Source organism: Podarcis erhardii, assembly GCF_964252035.2.
Source record: "Podarcis erhardii genome assembly, chromosome: 8".
NCBI lineage: Eukaryota > Metazoa > Chordata > Lepidosauria > Squamata > Lacertidae > Podarcis > Podarcis erhardii.
In genome coordinates this window covers 85,397,260-85,414,850 of record NC_138499.1, presented here as the reverse complement: position 1 = coordinate 85,414,850, position 17,591 = coordinate 85,397,260, and the positions used below count along the sequence as shown (strand labels likewise).

Sequence of the window (17,591 nt, the reverse complement as noted above, 5' to 3'; positions counted from 1 at the left end):
GGCTCCTCCATACGAAGCAGTCCCTGATAATGATTTATGGTTTTGAGTACAGATAGGCGTATAAGTACAGTGGTGCCCCGCAAGACGAACGCCTCGCAAGACGGAAAACCCGCTAGACGAAAGGGTTTTCCGTTTTGGAGGCGCTTCGCAAAACGAATTTCCCTATGGGCTTCCTTCGCAAGACGAAAGCCCATAGGGAAATCTCCGGGACAGCGGGGAAGCGCAGCGCGTCTTCCCCACTGTCCTCGGACCTCCTCCGAAGGCTGGCGGCGGGAGGAGGTCTCTCCGCCCCACTGGCAGCCTTCGGAAGGCTGCTCCGAAGGCTGGCGGCGGGAGGAGGTCTCTCCGCCCCACCAGCAGCCTTCGGAAGGCTGCTCCGAAGGCTGGCGGCGGGAGGAGGTCTCTCCGCCCCACCGGCAGCCTTCGGAAGGCTGCTCCGAAGGCTGGTGGTGGGGCGGAGAGCCCTCCTCCCACCGCCAGCCTTGGGATGGCTGCTCCGAAGGCTGGCGGTGGGGCGGAGAGACCTTCTCCCCGCGCCAGCCTTCGGTTGGCTGTCCTGAAGACTTGCGGTGGGAGGAGGGTTTTCCTTCCCACCGCCAACTTTCAGAATGCTGTTCTGAATGTTGGCGTGGGGAGGAAAAACCCTCCTCCCACCGCAAGCCCCGGGAACAGAGGAGAAGCGCTGCGCGCCTTCCCCTCTGTTCCCGTACCTGTCCTGAGGCTTGCGGTGGGGAGAAAAGCCCTTCTCCGCACTGCCAGCCTGGCAAGCGGTCTCCATAGGAACGCATTAATTGATTTTCAATGCATTCCTATGGGAAACCGTGCTTCGCAAGACGAAAAACTCGCAAGAAGAAAAAACTTGCGGAATGAATTAATTTCGTCTTGCGAGGCACCACTGTAGATAAAACACTGGAAATTATGCTGGACAATGAAATTCAAATACCCATCTTCTTTTCAAGGTCTAGGGTTCCAAGAGTTCCGATTTCTGAACTTAACAAGACACCAATTGCTTAATAAAGAAAGTGCAAACCAAGTTTATAGCTACAACACTTACGTGGCTGTAGAGCTTTCTCCAAGCCTTCATAGTAACACCAATTTTCTGCATTCCGGTCAATAAGCTCTTTATAGACTTCAGAAGCTTCTTTCAATCTTCCCAACTTCAACAACATTTCTCCTAAAGTAAGAATAAAATCGTAAACCAGATTTAAGTTAAGGGAAACATTCTACAGCTGGAAGGCGAAGTCTTCAACTCTGGAAGCCTGAAAGAGCCAATTAGCCAACAGTGATGATGACACTGACCGACTACGCTGCAGAAAGCTGCTCAGAAACTGTGCGGCAGCAACATCCCGCATCTGCCCCTAATCATAATACTCTCCCACATCAGTTTGTACCCAGCATGTGCAGTGCTGATGTGATATGGAATGAGCATTCTGATTAGGATAACGAGACAGGTCTTGCTGCGTCTGTTCAGCGCTGCCCTGAGTCACCCAGCGACTTACTGTAATGACTTCACGGTAATAATAATAATAATAATAATAATAATAATAATAATAATAATAATTTATTATTTATACCCCGCCCATCTGGCTGAGTTTCCCCAGCCGCTCTGGGCGGCTCCCAATCAAGTATTAAAAACAGTACAGCACCTATTTTTCTTGAAAACAAGCACTGCTTAAGAGGTTTTCTTGCCATCAAGAGGTAAATAACTTTTGTTAGATAAATTTAAAAAATACAAAAGGATGGTGGTGGTGCTCAGCTTGCCTTTCAACCTCACCAGGCAGTTTGGTGACAGAGCCTGCCATGGGAGCCCTTGCGGTGATGGAATGGGAGCATGATGAAGCAGACAGGGATGGGCGCTATAGGGTATCTTTTTAATCTAGAGTAGCCTTTCCTTTAAACTGTTTGAACATTTCAGACAAATGTTTATGGACTGGCATGTGTCTGCAAAGTGTGTGCATGCATGTCTGTGTGATGTTTATATTACACACACAGAGTCCCCCAAAAAACACTTAATGACAAGGGGGAAACGTGATCTTCCTCTAGGTTTAATGGTCCCCAGCTCCCTAGACTGACCCACCTCACACACAAAGATTCACGGGAAGGAATATTTTCAGCATGTGAAAAGGAAAAAAAAGTATTACCTTTTATTTCATCTATCATGAGCTTGTCACATATTTGCCTCTCGTAAGTTTCTATGTGTTCCAGAGATTCTTGAAACAGATCTGCCTCTCTCATAACTTGATTCTGGTACAATATTAATTCACTATATTCATAGTCTATTTTATTAGGAGGGATCTGGAAAATAACAGATTAGTTAACATTTAATCTGCCCCAGGAGACTAACTTCACAAAAGTTCTTTTTTGGTTAATAAAGGGACACTGGATAGTTGAATTAGAACTTGGAAATGAACAGTCATTTAAAAAATGAGTTCTTGCCTTGAAACATGACAAAGCAATAAGTTGATCTCCTCAATTAATCCTCTCAACTATTGACATTCACAGCTGCTTCTTGGGATACGTTTTTTACTTTGGTATCAAAGTACTTCTGTACTGTACTATTCATAGTGTGTGCACACATGCTTTCAAATTTTAAAAACAGATGCAGCAAGAGGAGAAACAAGTCTCCTGCTACCATGCATTATAAAGGGGGGGGGCTGTATTTTGAACCCAGGTATATAAAACCCCCAAACAAAGTATTTTTATAGTGTTATCCCTCACTGACTCCCAAAACCCTTCGAAAACCAAGGCGCAGCTTCCAATTGGCTGAAGGAACTTCCTGCACTCAATCGGAAGCCACGGAAGCAGCGTCAGACGTTCGGCTTCCAAAAAATGTACACAATCCAGAACACTTCCAGGTTTGCAGCATTCGGGAGCCGATTTGTTCAGGAGCCAAGCCATTCAAGTACCAATGTACCACTATATATGATTCAGGAAGTGAATAATTCCACCCAACAGCATAAATTATAAACAGATGCTTTGAACTGAATTTGTGTGCTTCCTGACAACACCATTTGTCAATTCTTCATAATATTGTGGCTTAATGGTTTCCATTTAAGTTTAGCTTTTCCACAGAAAAGTCTTATTTCAAATTGACAACAAAATTATTAGAGGGACCTGTAGAGATCAAATTTGATCCACCCATCAAGAATGACAGCTTTACAGACAACTCACAATACGCTTCTGGTATTCCACCAAGGACAAAGTACAAAGACTTGCATATGTCGAACCACCTGTGTGCGTTGTCCGTGGCATCCTATTTTTTAATTTCAGGTGTATAATGTATCACAATCTCTGGTACTTGATTAGCTTATCATTCCACTAACATAACTGAGGCTATAAAGAATTTGATATTGAATGTACAATAAATGGAAACATTTCATAAAACAATGGCACGACTTCTTTGCTTTATATCCCAAAGTTGTAATTCTTTCGAACAATGGATAGAAAAACAACAGAAAATAAGTAATAATTCTGACTACAGTACAGTTACTCAGATTCTTAACTGTGTACAATAATTGACATTTTTAAAAGATCTTACCTGCTGAGTTTTTCTAAACTCTTCCAGTAATTTTAAGGCCATATCATAATCTTTTAACAAATGATATGCAATTGCATATCCAATCCAAGAAGCTCTCTGCGTGGGCCGCAGCTGCAGCAGCTGATACCTGGTCTCCTTTAAAGAGATAATGAATATAACTAAATATAATCTACCAAATAATTAATTTTGCCATTCTTAACCAACAGTGCAAAAGGATTCTGTTTAATGAAAAAAAAGGATGAAGACTTAACAGCAAAGAAAACTAGAAAAGCTCAGCTGGACTTCTTGTTAAATACTTATAATTGCAGCCCAACCTCTGACCTTAACTATGTTTAGGTAAAGGTAAAGGTACCCCTGCCCATACGGGCCAGTCTTGACAAACTCTAGGGTTGTGCGCTCATCTCACTCTATAGGCCGGGAGCCAGCGCTGTCCGCAGACACTTCCGGGTCACGTGGCCAGCGTGACAAGCTGCATCTGGCGAGCCAGCGCAGCACACGGAACGCCGTTTACCTTCCCGCTGGTAAGCGGTCCCTATTTATCTACTTGCACCCAGGGGTGCTTTCGCACTGCTAGGTTGGCAGGCGCTGGGACTGAACGACGGGAGCGCACCCCGCCGCGGGGATTTGAACCGCCGACCATGCGATCGGCAAGTCCTAGGCGCTGAGGTTTTACCCACAGCGCCACCCGCGTCCCTAACTATGTTTACTAGCAAGTAAATTTACAATTTGCCACTGTCACTGCCACTCCTCCAGAATTAAAGAATAGTGTTGCAAGTAGCAACAGAAGGTACATCAAGGACGGTTTTCCATTTTGCCGTGTGCTAAAATTTTGTAACGTCCCCCCCACCCAATTGTTCTGTACAATGGTGGTTTTGAACATGGCAAATACATCATATACCCATATGATGGTGCCCAGATAACATTGGCATGTCCATTTCCCCAACCTAATTAAACTCAAATGCTCCTCTCAACTCTAGTAAATATTCAGAGAGCACTTTGCAAGTTTTCAGTTAAGCTCAACACAAAAACTGGAGGAATTACTTACTCTGTAGCCTTCAAGATCCCTCATTTGGATCTGCAACAGTGAGAGATCTCTTAGAATTTGTAGATTGTCTTTATCCAATTTCAGAGCATTTCGATAGCACTTAATAGCTTCATCATATTTTTTATCAGAGCGCTGCAGGAGTCCATAAACATGCCAACCTAACAGAGTTAAGGAAATGCACTGTTTTTGGGGGTGGGGGGATGGGGAGTTGAAGACAAATGTTTATAGTCCTGAAAGGATTCATAAATGAGTGTTATTCATTTATCTCAACTTAAGAGCATGAGCAAACACATATTATAATGAAGGATTTATATAGCCATAGGAGCGATTTCAAATACAAAATACAACGCAGGAGTTAGCAATATGATGTGGCATTTAATAGCACTTTGATGTGAACAATGTTTTTGCACAGGCATTCAGCATTAATGGTATAGTTGTGCATCTGCCAGTTAAATGTTAAATTGCCATTTTACCATAGCACTTCAACAGAAAATTGTGGAGAAGTTCCTTGGGTTAAAGAAGTCCAAAGTGCTCAGTTGTCTGGGAATCAAGACATCCTGGCACCTAGAAAACTGAAGTATTTCCCAATCCTAGTGAGAGCTTATTCCTCATGAAAAATCTCCCATAATACAGTGGTGATGTAACTCTTCTGGACACTGCTAGACAAAGGCCCAGATGAACTGGAGGCCAAAGGTAAAGATAAGGTTATGCTCCCATGCCAAGTTTGTATATGACTAAGCCATTGGATACTCTGGTGCCATAAACCAAGGGAGGAGGAAATCATGTGCTATTAGGTATTCTTCATTTTCACAAAATAGCCTATTACTTGTTTAGACCATGAGGCTGAGGTGATGTATGGACAAAACATATTATTTTCCTTAAAATTATTTTGATTGTTTTTGCTACCTGCCTTTCTGCAGAATGACTCAAATTCAAGGAGGCTAAGCAGCTGAGAAGATGAAGCAGCTGCATGTCAGAAGGACAGAAGCATGATATGAAGGAAGTTCTTGACAACTGCTCTGTGAACAGAAAGCCAGAAGGAGAAGGCCAAGCAGGCCAGAGGAGATGCCAGGAGCCTGACCCCTCCTGCTCCAGCTGGAAGGTTTTCTCTGCCACAGAGTCATTGGCTGCCATGGGCCCTGTGGGGAAGGACCCCCCCCCTCCCTGGTTTAGTAATCCAGGTGTGTTTTAATGGGCACTGATGTTGTTTGCAAGTTCCTTTGACAGTTTTGTACCCTTAGAAGTTGACTGTAGGTCAGGGGAGGGAAGTCCCTATGGGCAGATCCAGAACTGGCCCAGGCTCCGCAAACCATGTGGGCAGGTGGGTGGCCTCAACCACCTTTCCATCCCCTGATATTACAGGATGTCAAGTAATTCAAAGTTCAAGAAGCATCTGTAAAGGAAGAATCAGAAGCATGCTTTGTGGGTGCTCGGAATTCTTCCTTTATTTGAGGCCTGGACTTTCCTGTGCCCAGTGCCATATATTGTTACATCAGGCCCAGGAAAGAGAAAACAGCCTGGGGAGCAAACATCTGAGGCTCAGAGGGCTAACTAGGCCCACAGGCTGGAGATTTCCAACGCCTGCTAAAAACAAGCACCACTGGAAAAACCTGCGTTCAAATTCCCACTCCACCATGAAACTCACTGAGTAACCTCAGGCAGTGGCTCTAACCTATAAGGCTGGTGTCTAGGGCAGGAGTCCACAGGATCCGGCCTGTCAGAAAAAAAGGGTCCCCCATCCCTGCAGAAACATAATGGCATAGTAAACATCACACGTTTTGTGCTGACCTACAGTAAGTACCCAGGAATCCAGTGTTATGACTAATACACTGCATTTTAGAATTTCCTAATTTTAACAGATTACATATCAAATTAAGTTGTTAGACCAGGAGGGGCTCATCTATGACCCATCAGTTGTTGTGGGACTAGAATTCCCATTATTCCTGATGGTTGGCAGGGAGTTGGAGTCCCAACAATATCTAGATGGCCACAGGTTAGCCACAGGTATGTTAGACAATATCTAATGGCCTAATCTATACATTTAAATATAAAACGCTCAAATCTGTTACATAGCAAAGTATCCACTGGATAATAATTGGGAGAGGGGTAGAGAAAGAGGATTTCAGAACTATTAGGAAAAACTGAAATTGGTGTACTATTTGAAAGGATACACACATGACTTTTTACATCATTACGAAGGCCTTTGCGAACAAATGCATATGCTTCTTCTTTCTTCCCTAAACAATTCAAGGTCAGTCCTTTCATAGCCAAAGTTTCTGTAAGAAATATTTTATAATGTAAGAATCAAGTTTAAGCAACACACGTGTGATAAATTTCACAATCCCATATCATCATCATCATCATCATCATCATCATCATCATCATCATCCAAGCACCTCTTGGGAATACATGGATGCAAACACAGGTATGGATTCTCACCTTCCCACACATCCACAAAAGCTTCTCATTCACTATTTTGTGGGGTGGGGCAGCTAGGTATAGAGCACACAGAAGAATGTGTAGTCATCCTTCTCTTGCTCTGCAGAATGGAAGGAGAAAACACTGCCCCACTCCCCAAACAAAGCAGCTCTGAATCAGAGTAAATCAAAGTGAAATTATTCAAGCTTAACTCAATAATAACCTATGACCAACAACTATCATGGAACATGCATTCATTTCCAGAAACCAGAGAGTTCTAATCTCTACACCTTCAGAACAGTGGTAGGAGAAAGTGTAACAGTTCAGGATACAGATTGTACCAGTATAAAACAAAACAAAGACTACCACAAAAGGGAACAGGTTTTGTATTGTAATGAACTTTCAGACTTCTGGTGAGGATGCCCCCATATTAAAATACACAAACACACAAGCTGTGCAAGAAACATCTAGCATGTGAGAGAAAAAGCTGTAGTTCAGCTAATTCCCAATTTTGCTAGATTTCTACTTATTTATAGATATAGGAGCAAAATCTACCATCTGCAGTTTGAAATGGCACAATTCACCTTACCACCTCATTCTTTTGTACATGTACACCAGACCAAGACTGAATTCTCTAAGGTTCTGCTCAGAAGCATTGTCTGAAATTCCACAGGTGCCAGGAACACTTTGGAACTGGTGCAGATCCAATTTCACCCAAGTGACAATGCCTCGTCTCTAGGTTTGGCGACTGACATCTCCATCTGGCTAGCAGGCTGCAGCGTTTTCTGCTATTGCACACCCCCACATCAAAAGATGCTGCTGCATGCCAGCCAGTCGTCCGATCATGGGAGATTTCTTGTCATTTTATTCTGAATTGTTTTATTTGATGTTTTAATGTGCTGTAAACTGCTTTGAGATTTTTCTTTAAAATATAAATTGGTATAGAAAAAGAATAATAAGAAATGTCACTGCCAAAAAAGGCAACTAGACAGTCTGTTGTGGCAAACGTAACCTAGTGCATTTGGCACTTAGCTTATATAGCAGAGTTTCTACCACTGCTCAAAAGGAAAGGCTTGTTTTAAATTATTTCAATATACTTGAAGTTTAAAATTTATCATTCTAAATGGTGTAAAACAAACACTCTGAATATCTGCTGGGTAAACATCCTTTAAGACAGGGACGTCCAACTCCAAAGAGATTGCGATCTACTCAGAGAATAAAAAACTGGCAGTGATCTACCCCTTCTGGGGGGAGCAGGGGTTCAGGTCAAAGTTGTTGAGCTTTTTTTAGGGAGGGGATACAAAAATGTTGAGATTTATTAAAGGAAAAGAAAAAACTCCGGCTTCCATTCTAGCGATCGTACGTGAATTGAGGAAGGGGCAAACTGGATACTCTTTTGCCACCGGAAAGGAAAGGGAGCCCCCCGCAATTGACCAAAACCACCCAGGGATCGACCACTAGATCACGATCAACCTGTTGGACACCCCTGCTTTAAGAAAATGAATAAATTAAAATAATGCACTTACCTCCATGCTCAGCAAACTTTGGATTGGAAAGGATCATCTTACAGAATTTGAGCCCATTTTTGTACTGTTTTTGTTCATAACATTTCTAGGAAGGGGGAAAAAATAAGATTAGGTTACATCTATCTTAAAAAGTAATCTCTTACTTAACTTAGTATCACAATCCATTAGCTTCTTCAGTAGCACTTCAAATCACTGACAAGATTGCCTTTTAATGAGATCTCTGAGGGTCAAACGATATAACACAATCAAATATATGCAGGGAAACTGACAGTAATTTTCAAAAATGAAAAACAGCAGTGGGAGAGAATAGTTCCTAACTTTTTTCCTTTTCCTTACCTGCCATTTCCCCTTGCTAAATGCCTCCAGGTGTCCAATAAGAGTTCTGACAGGCAAAATGGGCCATACAAGTTATAGTTAAGCAATGATTTTATGTGAACAATAAAAGTTCTCACTCTGCTCTTCCCCGGCTCCTGCCATACTCTAGGCAACAAGTCGGGAGTCTGGCTTGCTGTCGTGTTCAAACCAGGAGCTGTGGTTTATTTCCTCCAAACAAACCACCAGCAGAATGCAAAGAACAAACCTTTGTTACCACTCATGGTTTGCTTAGAGGGAAACAAACCACAAATCCAGCTTCAGGAACGACAAGCTGGACTCTGGCTTGCTGCTTGGTGATGCAGCAGAAGCAGGAGTGAACTTCTCAGCAGCTTGAATCAGTGCACAGTACATCCAAATTAAACATGTCTGTTTTCAGCTATGCAATATGTGAACCAGGCCTGTGTGTCTCTGTGTGCACATTTAGCAAGCCCAAGTCAGAAAAGAGTTGGTTTAATTTGCTTTCCAACAGCAACTGTCTGTTGAATTAAAATTTTCCCATGTTCTTCTTAGAAATGCCATCAAACCCATTGGGGCTTACTTCTGAGTAAGCCTCCATAGACCTGGAGTTTCTAAGTTGCAGAAATAATGGTGAGAATTGAAGCAGGATGGTTTTTATTCCAGTTGTTTGCCTCTAAGTCTACCAATCATCTTTGCTCTGGCTCTGCCCACCAATGTTATGCACCTCCCAGCAGATTATCCCCTTAAGTGAAAAAAGTTACCCACACCTACACAAACTAACTCCACTTCTCCCCATTTTCCCAGTAAAATACAGTATTAATACCGAGCAATTTTTCGCAATCAATAGCCTTGTGGCTACTGTTGCGCATAAATATAATGTCTTGTCTTCTTCCTTTAGACTTCCTGGTACTATTCCCAAAAGAAAACCTTCTGGTGTTTTCCTAAACGAATAAATTTTCCTAAAATTGGAGAAATTGGAAAAGTGGTATTATACCGACAAATACAGGGGTTTGCCAAATTATTGGAGTATTACAATATATCCAAAACTATGGGAGAAATTGGAAGGATCTCAAAAGAGAAGATAGACAGGGACTGGAAGGTGTTTAAAGTATACTTGCAAAACCATACTGAAAAATCAGAACTCCTATTAGAATAAACAAGTTCCGTTTTAAATACTGAAATACTGAATAAGATGGATAACAATGTGTAACAGAAAAGAAGCATGAAATTAGGTTAAAGGTGTGTGAAAGAAAGTAACAGAAGTGGAAAGAAAATGCAATTGAGTAGATTGGAAGTCTAACACAAAGGTGGGGTGAGGGGTGGTGGATGGTGATGGGAAAAGGAATTATCTGTGGGATTGTGTGTAGGTATGTTTGAACATTTTTAAGGATTGTATGAAACATATGTTTGTATGATTGTATATTCGCAATATGTGTGTATTAATGCTGAATTATTTTAATATAAAAGCTTTAAAAAAAAATTTAAAGTATTAATACTGAGAAGTTTTACAAAGGCTGGAATCTGACAGTTTTTAAAAAAACTTTTTGACTGCTCAAATACAATAAAAAACAGTCCATATGTTTAACATGGTAATTTATTAGTACAAGAAAGGGGGGAAATGTCAATTCCAAAAATGACAGTCTTTTAGAAGACTCCAGAAGCATTTCAGAACACCATGTGGAGGCTTCTTCACCCCATACCTACTGATCTTGGTGCCTGGGTCATCCAGTACATTGTGATGACTGGTTTTGTATACTTCCTTTTGAAGCTTGTGTAGAGATACCTGCAGTGACAGCACACTGACTGCTAGGGCATACCGCTTCATGGGGAAGGAAAGCTGCAAGGACCCAGGGTGCCTGTTTCTAAAGGAAGGTGGTGGGCACAGGTGACCCTGACTCCTCCTAAGTTGGGGAAGCAAAGGAGGAGCTGACATGCATGGTTAACATGAAGAATACCAGTTGGCTTCTGAACACAACCCACTCCCCCAAAATGACTGAGTTTTGTACATTTGAGGCTTCAGGGGGAGCTAAGAACAGAGGCTGGGGACCTGATTTAAAATGAGGGCGAGGAAGCGAAAAAGTTGCTGAAGTGCAGTATGATCCTAAGCTGTTTTACTCAATCTTGTTTGAAATTATTCCCACTGGAGCGAGTTTAATGGATGCAGCTTTTCAGGGTGTTCAATGGGAAACAAGCCCCGCTGTGTCTAATGCAGCTTTACTGGGGTTGCAGCTGGACAGCATAATCCTATTGCATACTATTTAAAATTAAACTCTGTCGTGTTCATGGGTTGCAGTGTTGGAGGCGGTCCTTTGCAAACAGTTATGACCATAACTCGGGTGGCTTTCGAAGAGGGCTTGATCCCACTCACTCATGGAGGAAGAGGGTGCTCTCCAGGCTACCAGCCTGGCTGGCAGGGCTCTGTACACAAGAGGCTCGGATCCTGCCAGCTGGCTTCCCTTGGGGAAGCCCCTGGCGGGCCCAGCTGGAGGGCTGGAGCAAATCCTGCATTTCTCCCATGTCCTCGGTCCTGATGAAGCCACGCTGTGACCGGATGGGGGATCTCCAGCGAGGGACAAGAAGCATGGGATATTCAGGGTGGGTGGGCAGGAGAGAGCAGGATGAGGCCTCCGGAGGAAAGACAGCAGGCAAATTTAACAAAACAAACGAAATGCACAAATGATCTGCTGCCTGCAACTGACAGCAGAAGGGCGTGGGGGGAAGAGAGCGAGAGCCCAGGGCCGGATTTAGGTTTGATGCGGCCCTAAGCTCCTGAAGGCAATGGGGCCCTTTCTATGTCCAGCTGTCCTTTGCCAACAACAAATTGTCACTGTTGTGTTGGACAGAAATTAAGTGGTTTCCAGCTGTAATGCTTAAGAGAATATGAAAAAAAAAGGAATACAAAAAAGGGAGGTATGAGGAGGTCTGGGAAATAAGTTAAAAGAAAATAAGTAATGGAAATTCTATGTGTTTTTAATTGTTTTTATTTTTGTATTTTTGTTATTTTTTCTTTTTCTTTTATATTGTATTATTTCTGAAAATTTTAATAAATATTCTATAAAAAAAAAAAACCAAAAACCAATTGTCACTGTTGAATATATGCTATATGGTAATGTATGGACCTAATAGGTACCTAAAGCCATTTGCACATAACAAAATAGGTATTTGTTCAAAGTAACTGCTGAACTGAAATACAATTAAGAAGCACATTAAGAGTGAGAGACAATTAAGTAGATTAAGAGTGAGAGAATTAAGAAGTATATTTTTGGTTTTACTGTATTTTTGGTTTTTAGGGAAGCCGCCCAGAGTGGCTGGGGAGGCCCAGCCAGATGGGCGGGGTATAAATAAATTATTATTATTATTATTATTATTATTATTATTATTATTATTATTTTGGAGTGGGGCCCTAAGCTATAGCTTGTTTAGCTTATATGTAAATCCGGCCGAAAGGGCACCAGGAGGGGATCCGAGAGAGGCCTCCGCGTCCCTCCTCCTTCCGAGGGGAGGCCCGGGAAGAGGGGCTGGGTCGGGGGGCTCAGCTCCAGGGCGGGCGCCCCACAAAGGGAAGGAAGGCGGCGGGGGGGGGACGAGGACGACGAGGGCGCGACCCCCCACCCCACCCCACCCCGAAGAAGGCCCTGCCCTCTCTCCTCACCAGGACCCTCTTGAAGAGGTTGCTCTCCTTGGGCGGCAGCGGCGCGGCAGGCATGGCGGGGCTTCGCCGGCAGCCCGCGACGGCCCGGGCGGGCGCGGCCGGCCCTCAGCTCCCTCGCCCCGGCCCAGCCCAGCCCAGCGCCGCGCAGCCCGCCGAGCCCTCTCCTCCCGCCCGACGCCGAGCCCTCCGGAGCGCCCCTAGCGGCGGCGGCGGCGGCGGCGGCCGGGCGTGAGGGGAAGTGGCTTGGCTTCCCGCTGCCTCTCAGGCCCGGAGGGAGGAGGAGGCGCCGCCGCCGTCGTGTGGGCCGTGGAGCCGGAGAGAGGAGGGGCTTCGCGGGAGGCCGCGGCTCTCGCCTGACGGGGACACAGCCTGAGGGGCAGCGAAAGGCCTCAGGAGGCACGTCGGGCCTATATAGGCCGGGCGGCCTGAGGGAAAGAAAGCAGAGCTGAGGGGATTTTTATTCGGGGGGGGGGTTGTGTCTCATTCTGTGTGTGTGTGTCTTCACTGCCCAAAGACCCCCGAGGACCTCCAGAGCCAGGGAAACGGTTCTAGAGAAGAACGCGGCGAGGAAGAGGTTAACCGGAAGCGGCACTCTGGCCTTCTGGGACTTGTAGTCAGTGGCTCTGGGAGCTTCGTCGTTTCGAGAGGACTTCCTCGTTCCCCCCCCCCAGGGGGCGGGGCGAGGGTGTACCTGCGCTCGCAGCAAATTTCTAATATTATGGATGTTTGTAATTTTCCCAAATAGCTCCTAATAATAATAATAATTATAATAATAATAATAATAATAATAATAATAATAATAATAATAATAATAATAATAATAAATTTTAATAATAATAAATTTTAATAATAATAATAATAATAATTTACTTATACCCCGCCCATGTTTTTTTATAAATATTTTTTATTACGTTTCTTACAAATATAACATGTACCACAACAAAAGAACAAAGCAAAAAGAAAAAAGACAAAATCACAAATATAAACAAACAAAACAAAAGAACAAATTATCAGTAAATACCTAAGCAACACAAATTAATTAGCTATTTAAACTTCTGTCCTCATAAACATGCTTTGGACTTCCTCTGAGCCCTCCCATCTGAATTTCCTTGTAAATAAAATGTAGCAGTTTTCTGATATCATTTTTAAAACACAGTATTCCAATTAAAATAAAATTTCTTAACTTTTCTTAAAAGTTCTAAGACTTATTTATTTCATTAACTCTTCATTTAGTCCCAGGCCTATTTTGGTACTTTCAAGTAATGTCTAATTTTTAATATCACAGTATTTATTCAAATAGTCTTTGAATTTCTTCCACTCTTCTTGGTATTCCTCTTCTTTCTGGTCACAGATTCTTCCAGTAAGGTCAGCCAATTCCATATATTCCATCATTCTCATCTGCCATTCTTCCACAGTTGGTAGTTCTTGTGTTTTCCATTTCTTGGATATTAAAATTCGAGCAGCAGTTGTGGCATGCAAAAATAACTCTACATCTTTCTTGGGCAATTCCAAGGAGAAAGGCCTCTGGTTTTTTATGAATGTATGAATGTATATTTCAACATTTTTTTTTTAATTCATTATAAATCTTTTCCCAGAAGTCTCTCACCTTGGGGCATGTCCGCCACATGTGATAAAAGGTACCTTCCTTTTCTTTACATTTCCAACATATATTATCACAACTATGATAAATCTTGGCTAATTTAACCAGAGTTAAGTACCATCTATACATCATTTTCATTATATTTTCCTTTAACATCGTACATGCAGTAAACTTTACCCCTTTCTTCCATAATATACCAACATATATTATCACAACTATGATAAATCTTGGCTAATTTAACCAGAGTTAAGTACCATCTATACATCATTTTCATTATATTTTCCTTTAACATCGTACATGCAGTAAACTTTACCCCTTTCTTCCATAATATACCAACATATATTATCACAACTATGATAAATCTTGGCTAATTTAACCGGAGTTAAGTACCATCTATACATCATTTTCATTATATTTTCCTTTAACATCGTACATGCAGTAAACTTTACCCCTTTCTTCCATAATATACCCCGCCCATCTGGCTGGGTTTCCTCAGCCACTCTGGGTGGCTTCAAACAAAATATTAAAATAATCTGTTAAACATTAAAAGCTTCCCTAAACAGGGCTGCCCTAAACAGTCCTTCTCATCTTGCAAACTCATAAATATGAACAACCTAAAAGTAATGGTTGACTCCGTTGAGTACAGTAAATATAATAAAATTAAGCATGCACGTTTGATAAATGCTGAAGCAGAGCAAAAGTGTGTTCTCTTCTTCAACAGCCCTCACCCTTTTCTAATGAATAAAAGTATATTCCAGTTTAGTTAAATAAAACCATCAGTCAGCACAACAAATACAAATAACATTTATAAATCACACGGGGCATTTGGGGAAACAATTTTAGAGGATATTTGAGGTAGGAACTGTTTCCAGATAAACAGAACAAAGGAATACACAAGTAATTAAACATTAGGTTTTAATCATAGATCCATGGGTGCTCATAGCTTGTGTAGTGGAATGGAAGATGGGAGCCCTACGCTGAGGCTGCTAAAACGAAGGGGAAATAAAAGGTTCACTAAAACCAGTGAAACTTCCTCCTTAGTCAATGGGGACACATCTGGCTTAGAATTCCTGTTCAGAGTTAAGCAGCAATCCTATGCACAAGAAGATGCCCTATATAGTGCGGACCTACATTTCTAGTCTCTGGCTGTGTTTATACCATACAATTATATTATTATTATTATTATTATTATTATTATTATTATTATTATTATTATCAGACACTTGTGACCTGCCAATTTGGCCAAATTGGGCTGGGCGTTTTGCTAAAAGACTTTTTTATTTTTTTAAAATTTTATTAACAGGCCAATCAGATCACATTAATTTGCTAAAAGACTTCTAATGTATTGGAAGCTAGAATTTGTGTCAGTACCGATGGTCAGCCAACAAAGGTCTGTATAGTTAAAGCTATGGTTTTCCCAGTAGTGATGTGTGGAAGTGAGAGCTGGACCATGAAGAAGGCTGATTGCCGAAGAATTGATGCTTTTCAGTTATGGTGCTGAAGGAGACTCTTGAGAGTCCCATGGACTGCAAGAAGACCAAGCCTATCCATTCTGAAGGAAATCAGTCCTGAGTGCTCACTGGAAGGACAGATCCTGAAGCTGAGGTTCCAATACTTTGGCCACCTCATGAGAAGAGAAGATTCCCTGGGAAAGACCCTGATGCTGGGAAAGATGGAGGGCACAAGAAGGGGACGACAGAGGACGAGGTGGTTGGACAGCGTTCTCGAAGCTACCAGCATGAGTTTGACCAAACTGCAGGAGGCAGTGGAAGACAGGAGTGCCTGGCGTGCTCTGGTCCAGGGAGTCATGAAGAGTCAGACATGATGAAGAGTCGGCCATGACTAAATGACTAAACAATAACCACCGATGGTGGTTAAACTTAAACGAGACTGCCTTAATGTTTCCAGAAGGAACTACCATGCTGAAAGTAGTTGGTGAAATTGCTGACTGGGAAACTTGGGGTATTCCCTGAAATTATAGGATCCTTCAGAACTGTAGGGAGCAGTATTGCTCAGCCGTTGAACTGTGTTTAAATCTTAAACGTTTTGCTCAACAGCATATGTAAAATGTTTCTTTTTTTTTTTTTTTTTTTTTTTGCTAACCATGCCTGTCAGAGCAGTTTCCTATGAGCTTATGTATGTACGTAATTGGCCTCCACAGTCACTTACGGACTCATTGTTAAAACCGTGTTTATGGAAGACAATCTTACTCGACTACGAGTGATCCCCAAAGAAGGAAGATTAATACATAACCTGTTGGCTCGTGCTTAGAATACCAGAAACATGGAAAAGTAATCATTTTTTTCCTTTACAATAATTTATTTTGATTAAAGTGACACCACTTTCACTGAAGCAACAATTTTTCTGTTTCCAATGTACCTTTTTTTTTTTTTTTTTTTTGGCAACATGCCACTATCTACAAAAATTATATAATGGAAATATTAGTAACCTACCTCGTGGGGCTGCTATAGTGGTAAATGATATTCAAGATTATGGTACGAGTTATGGATATAGGCTGGAATTCAGTGAGAAGGAAAGCCCCACTGTGCACCGGACAGCCCTGGTGCAGGGCTTCGGCTGATGGCATTTGAATCCCACCCACTGTGTTGTTCAAACACTTTGTTAAACTGATATAAGTGAAGCCGTGGAGAGCAATACTAGTCTTTGAATCCATATCGTAAAATAAACATCAGTTTATGCAGCAACGCCAGGCAGAAATCTTAGTAAATTTAAATAGTCATATTCTGGGACTTAATAAGGACTCAAATTCTGCAGCGGTGGGAATACTTTTTATTTTTACTTGCACAGCATGAAGTTATGTGTCTTGCTGCCTGCCATTTTTCAACTTTGTCTGAAATCTGCTCCAAATTTTCAATTTTTAAACTCCAACTCTAGGGATAAGCTATTGATCCAATGCATTAAGGGCCACACATTTCTCCTTGAATTCCAAAATCCCTCCAACTTCCTCTGTTCTTCTGATCCTCTTATCTCTGGTTTCAACCTTTAATTTTGCTACTCCAGGCTGCCAGTGTCACGAGGTGTATGTCTAACCTACGTGCATGTCCACAACACCCATGTCTTCAACATACAGCTCTGAGAGGATTAAGACCTTTCGTGTGTGGTCTGTACATGTATCTGTTGAACATCGGTGTATAGCTTTAACCCTTACGCCTAATAAAGAAGCTCACACAACAAAGGAATGAAGATTGGTTTATTATGTGGAATGAAGATAGATGGGGTATACAGAGGCTGCTTCTGCAAGCAAGGTTATACATATATTCGGGCAGCAGATACATTCATTTTTTTACCATTTCAACATTTCTAGCCTATACAATCAAAACACAATTTCATCTTTTCTCCTATTTTTGTCAACTTCCCACCCCTTTTCCCACAGAGTTGCTGCGACTTTCCTCCTGCTAGCACTAGATGGGACAACCTACTGCAAATTAAATCTCTATACCAAGTGTCTTTCAGCGGGG

The 17,591-nt window shown here is 42.2% G+C and overlaps 1 protein-coding gene across 2 annotated transcripts in view; it reads right to left on the bottom strand.

Annotated features, from left to right (window-relative positions):
- The window catches only part of NAA16 (N-alpha-acetyltransferase 16, NatA auxiliary subunit), a 35,881-nt gene extending 23,211 nt beyond the window's left edge, over positions 1-12,670 (bottom strand). The window contains exons 1-7 of one of the 2 annotated variants that reach the window (XM_081872670.1): positions 12,513-12,670; positions 8,528-8,612; positions 6,755-6,859; positions 4,584-4,741; positions 3,539-3,673; positions 2,142-2,295; positions 1,055-1,174 (exon numbers count right to left, since the gene is read on the bottom strand). In XM_081872670.1, the coding sequence (XP_081728796.1) occupies positions 1,055-1,174; positions 2,142-2,295; positions 3,539-3,673; positions 4,584-4,741; positions 6,755-6,859; positions 8,528-8,612; positions 12,513-12,566 (811 nt within the window). In that variant the 5' untranslated portion in view covers positions 12,567-12,670. The remainder of the gene's footprint in view (positions 1-1,054; positions 1,175-2,141; positions 2,296-3,538; positions 3,674-4,583; positions 4,742-6,754; positions 6,860-8,527; positions 8,613-12,512) is intronic. The other variant, XM_081872669.1, reaches the window with a different exon arrangement.
- Positions 12,671-17,591: the final 4,921 nt, after the last annotated feature.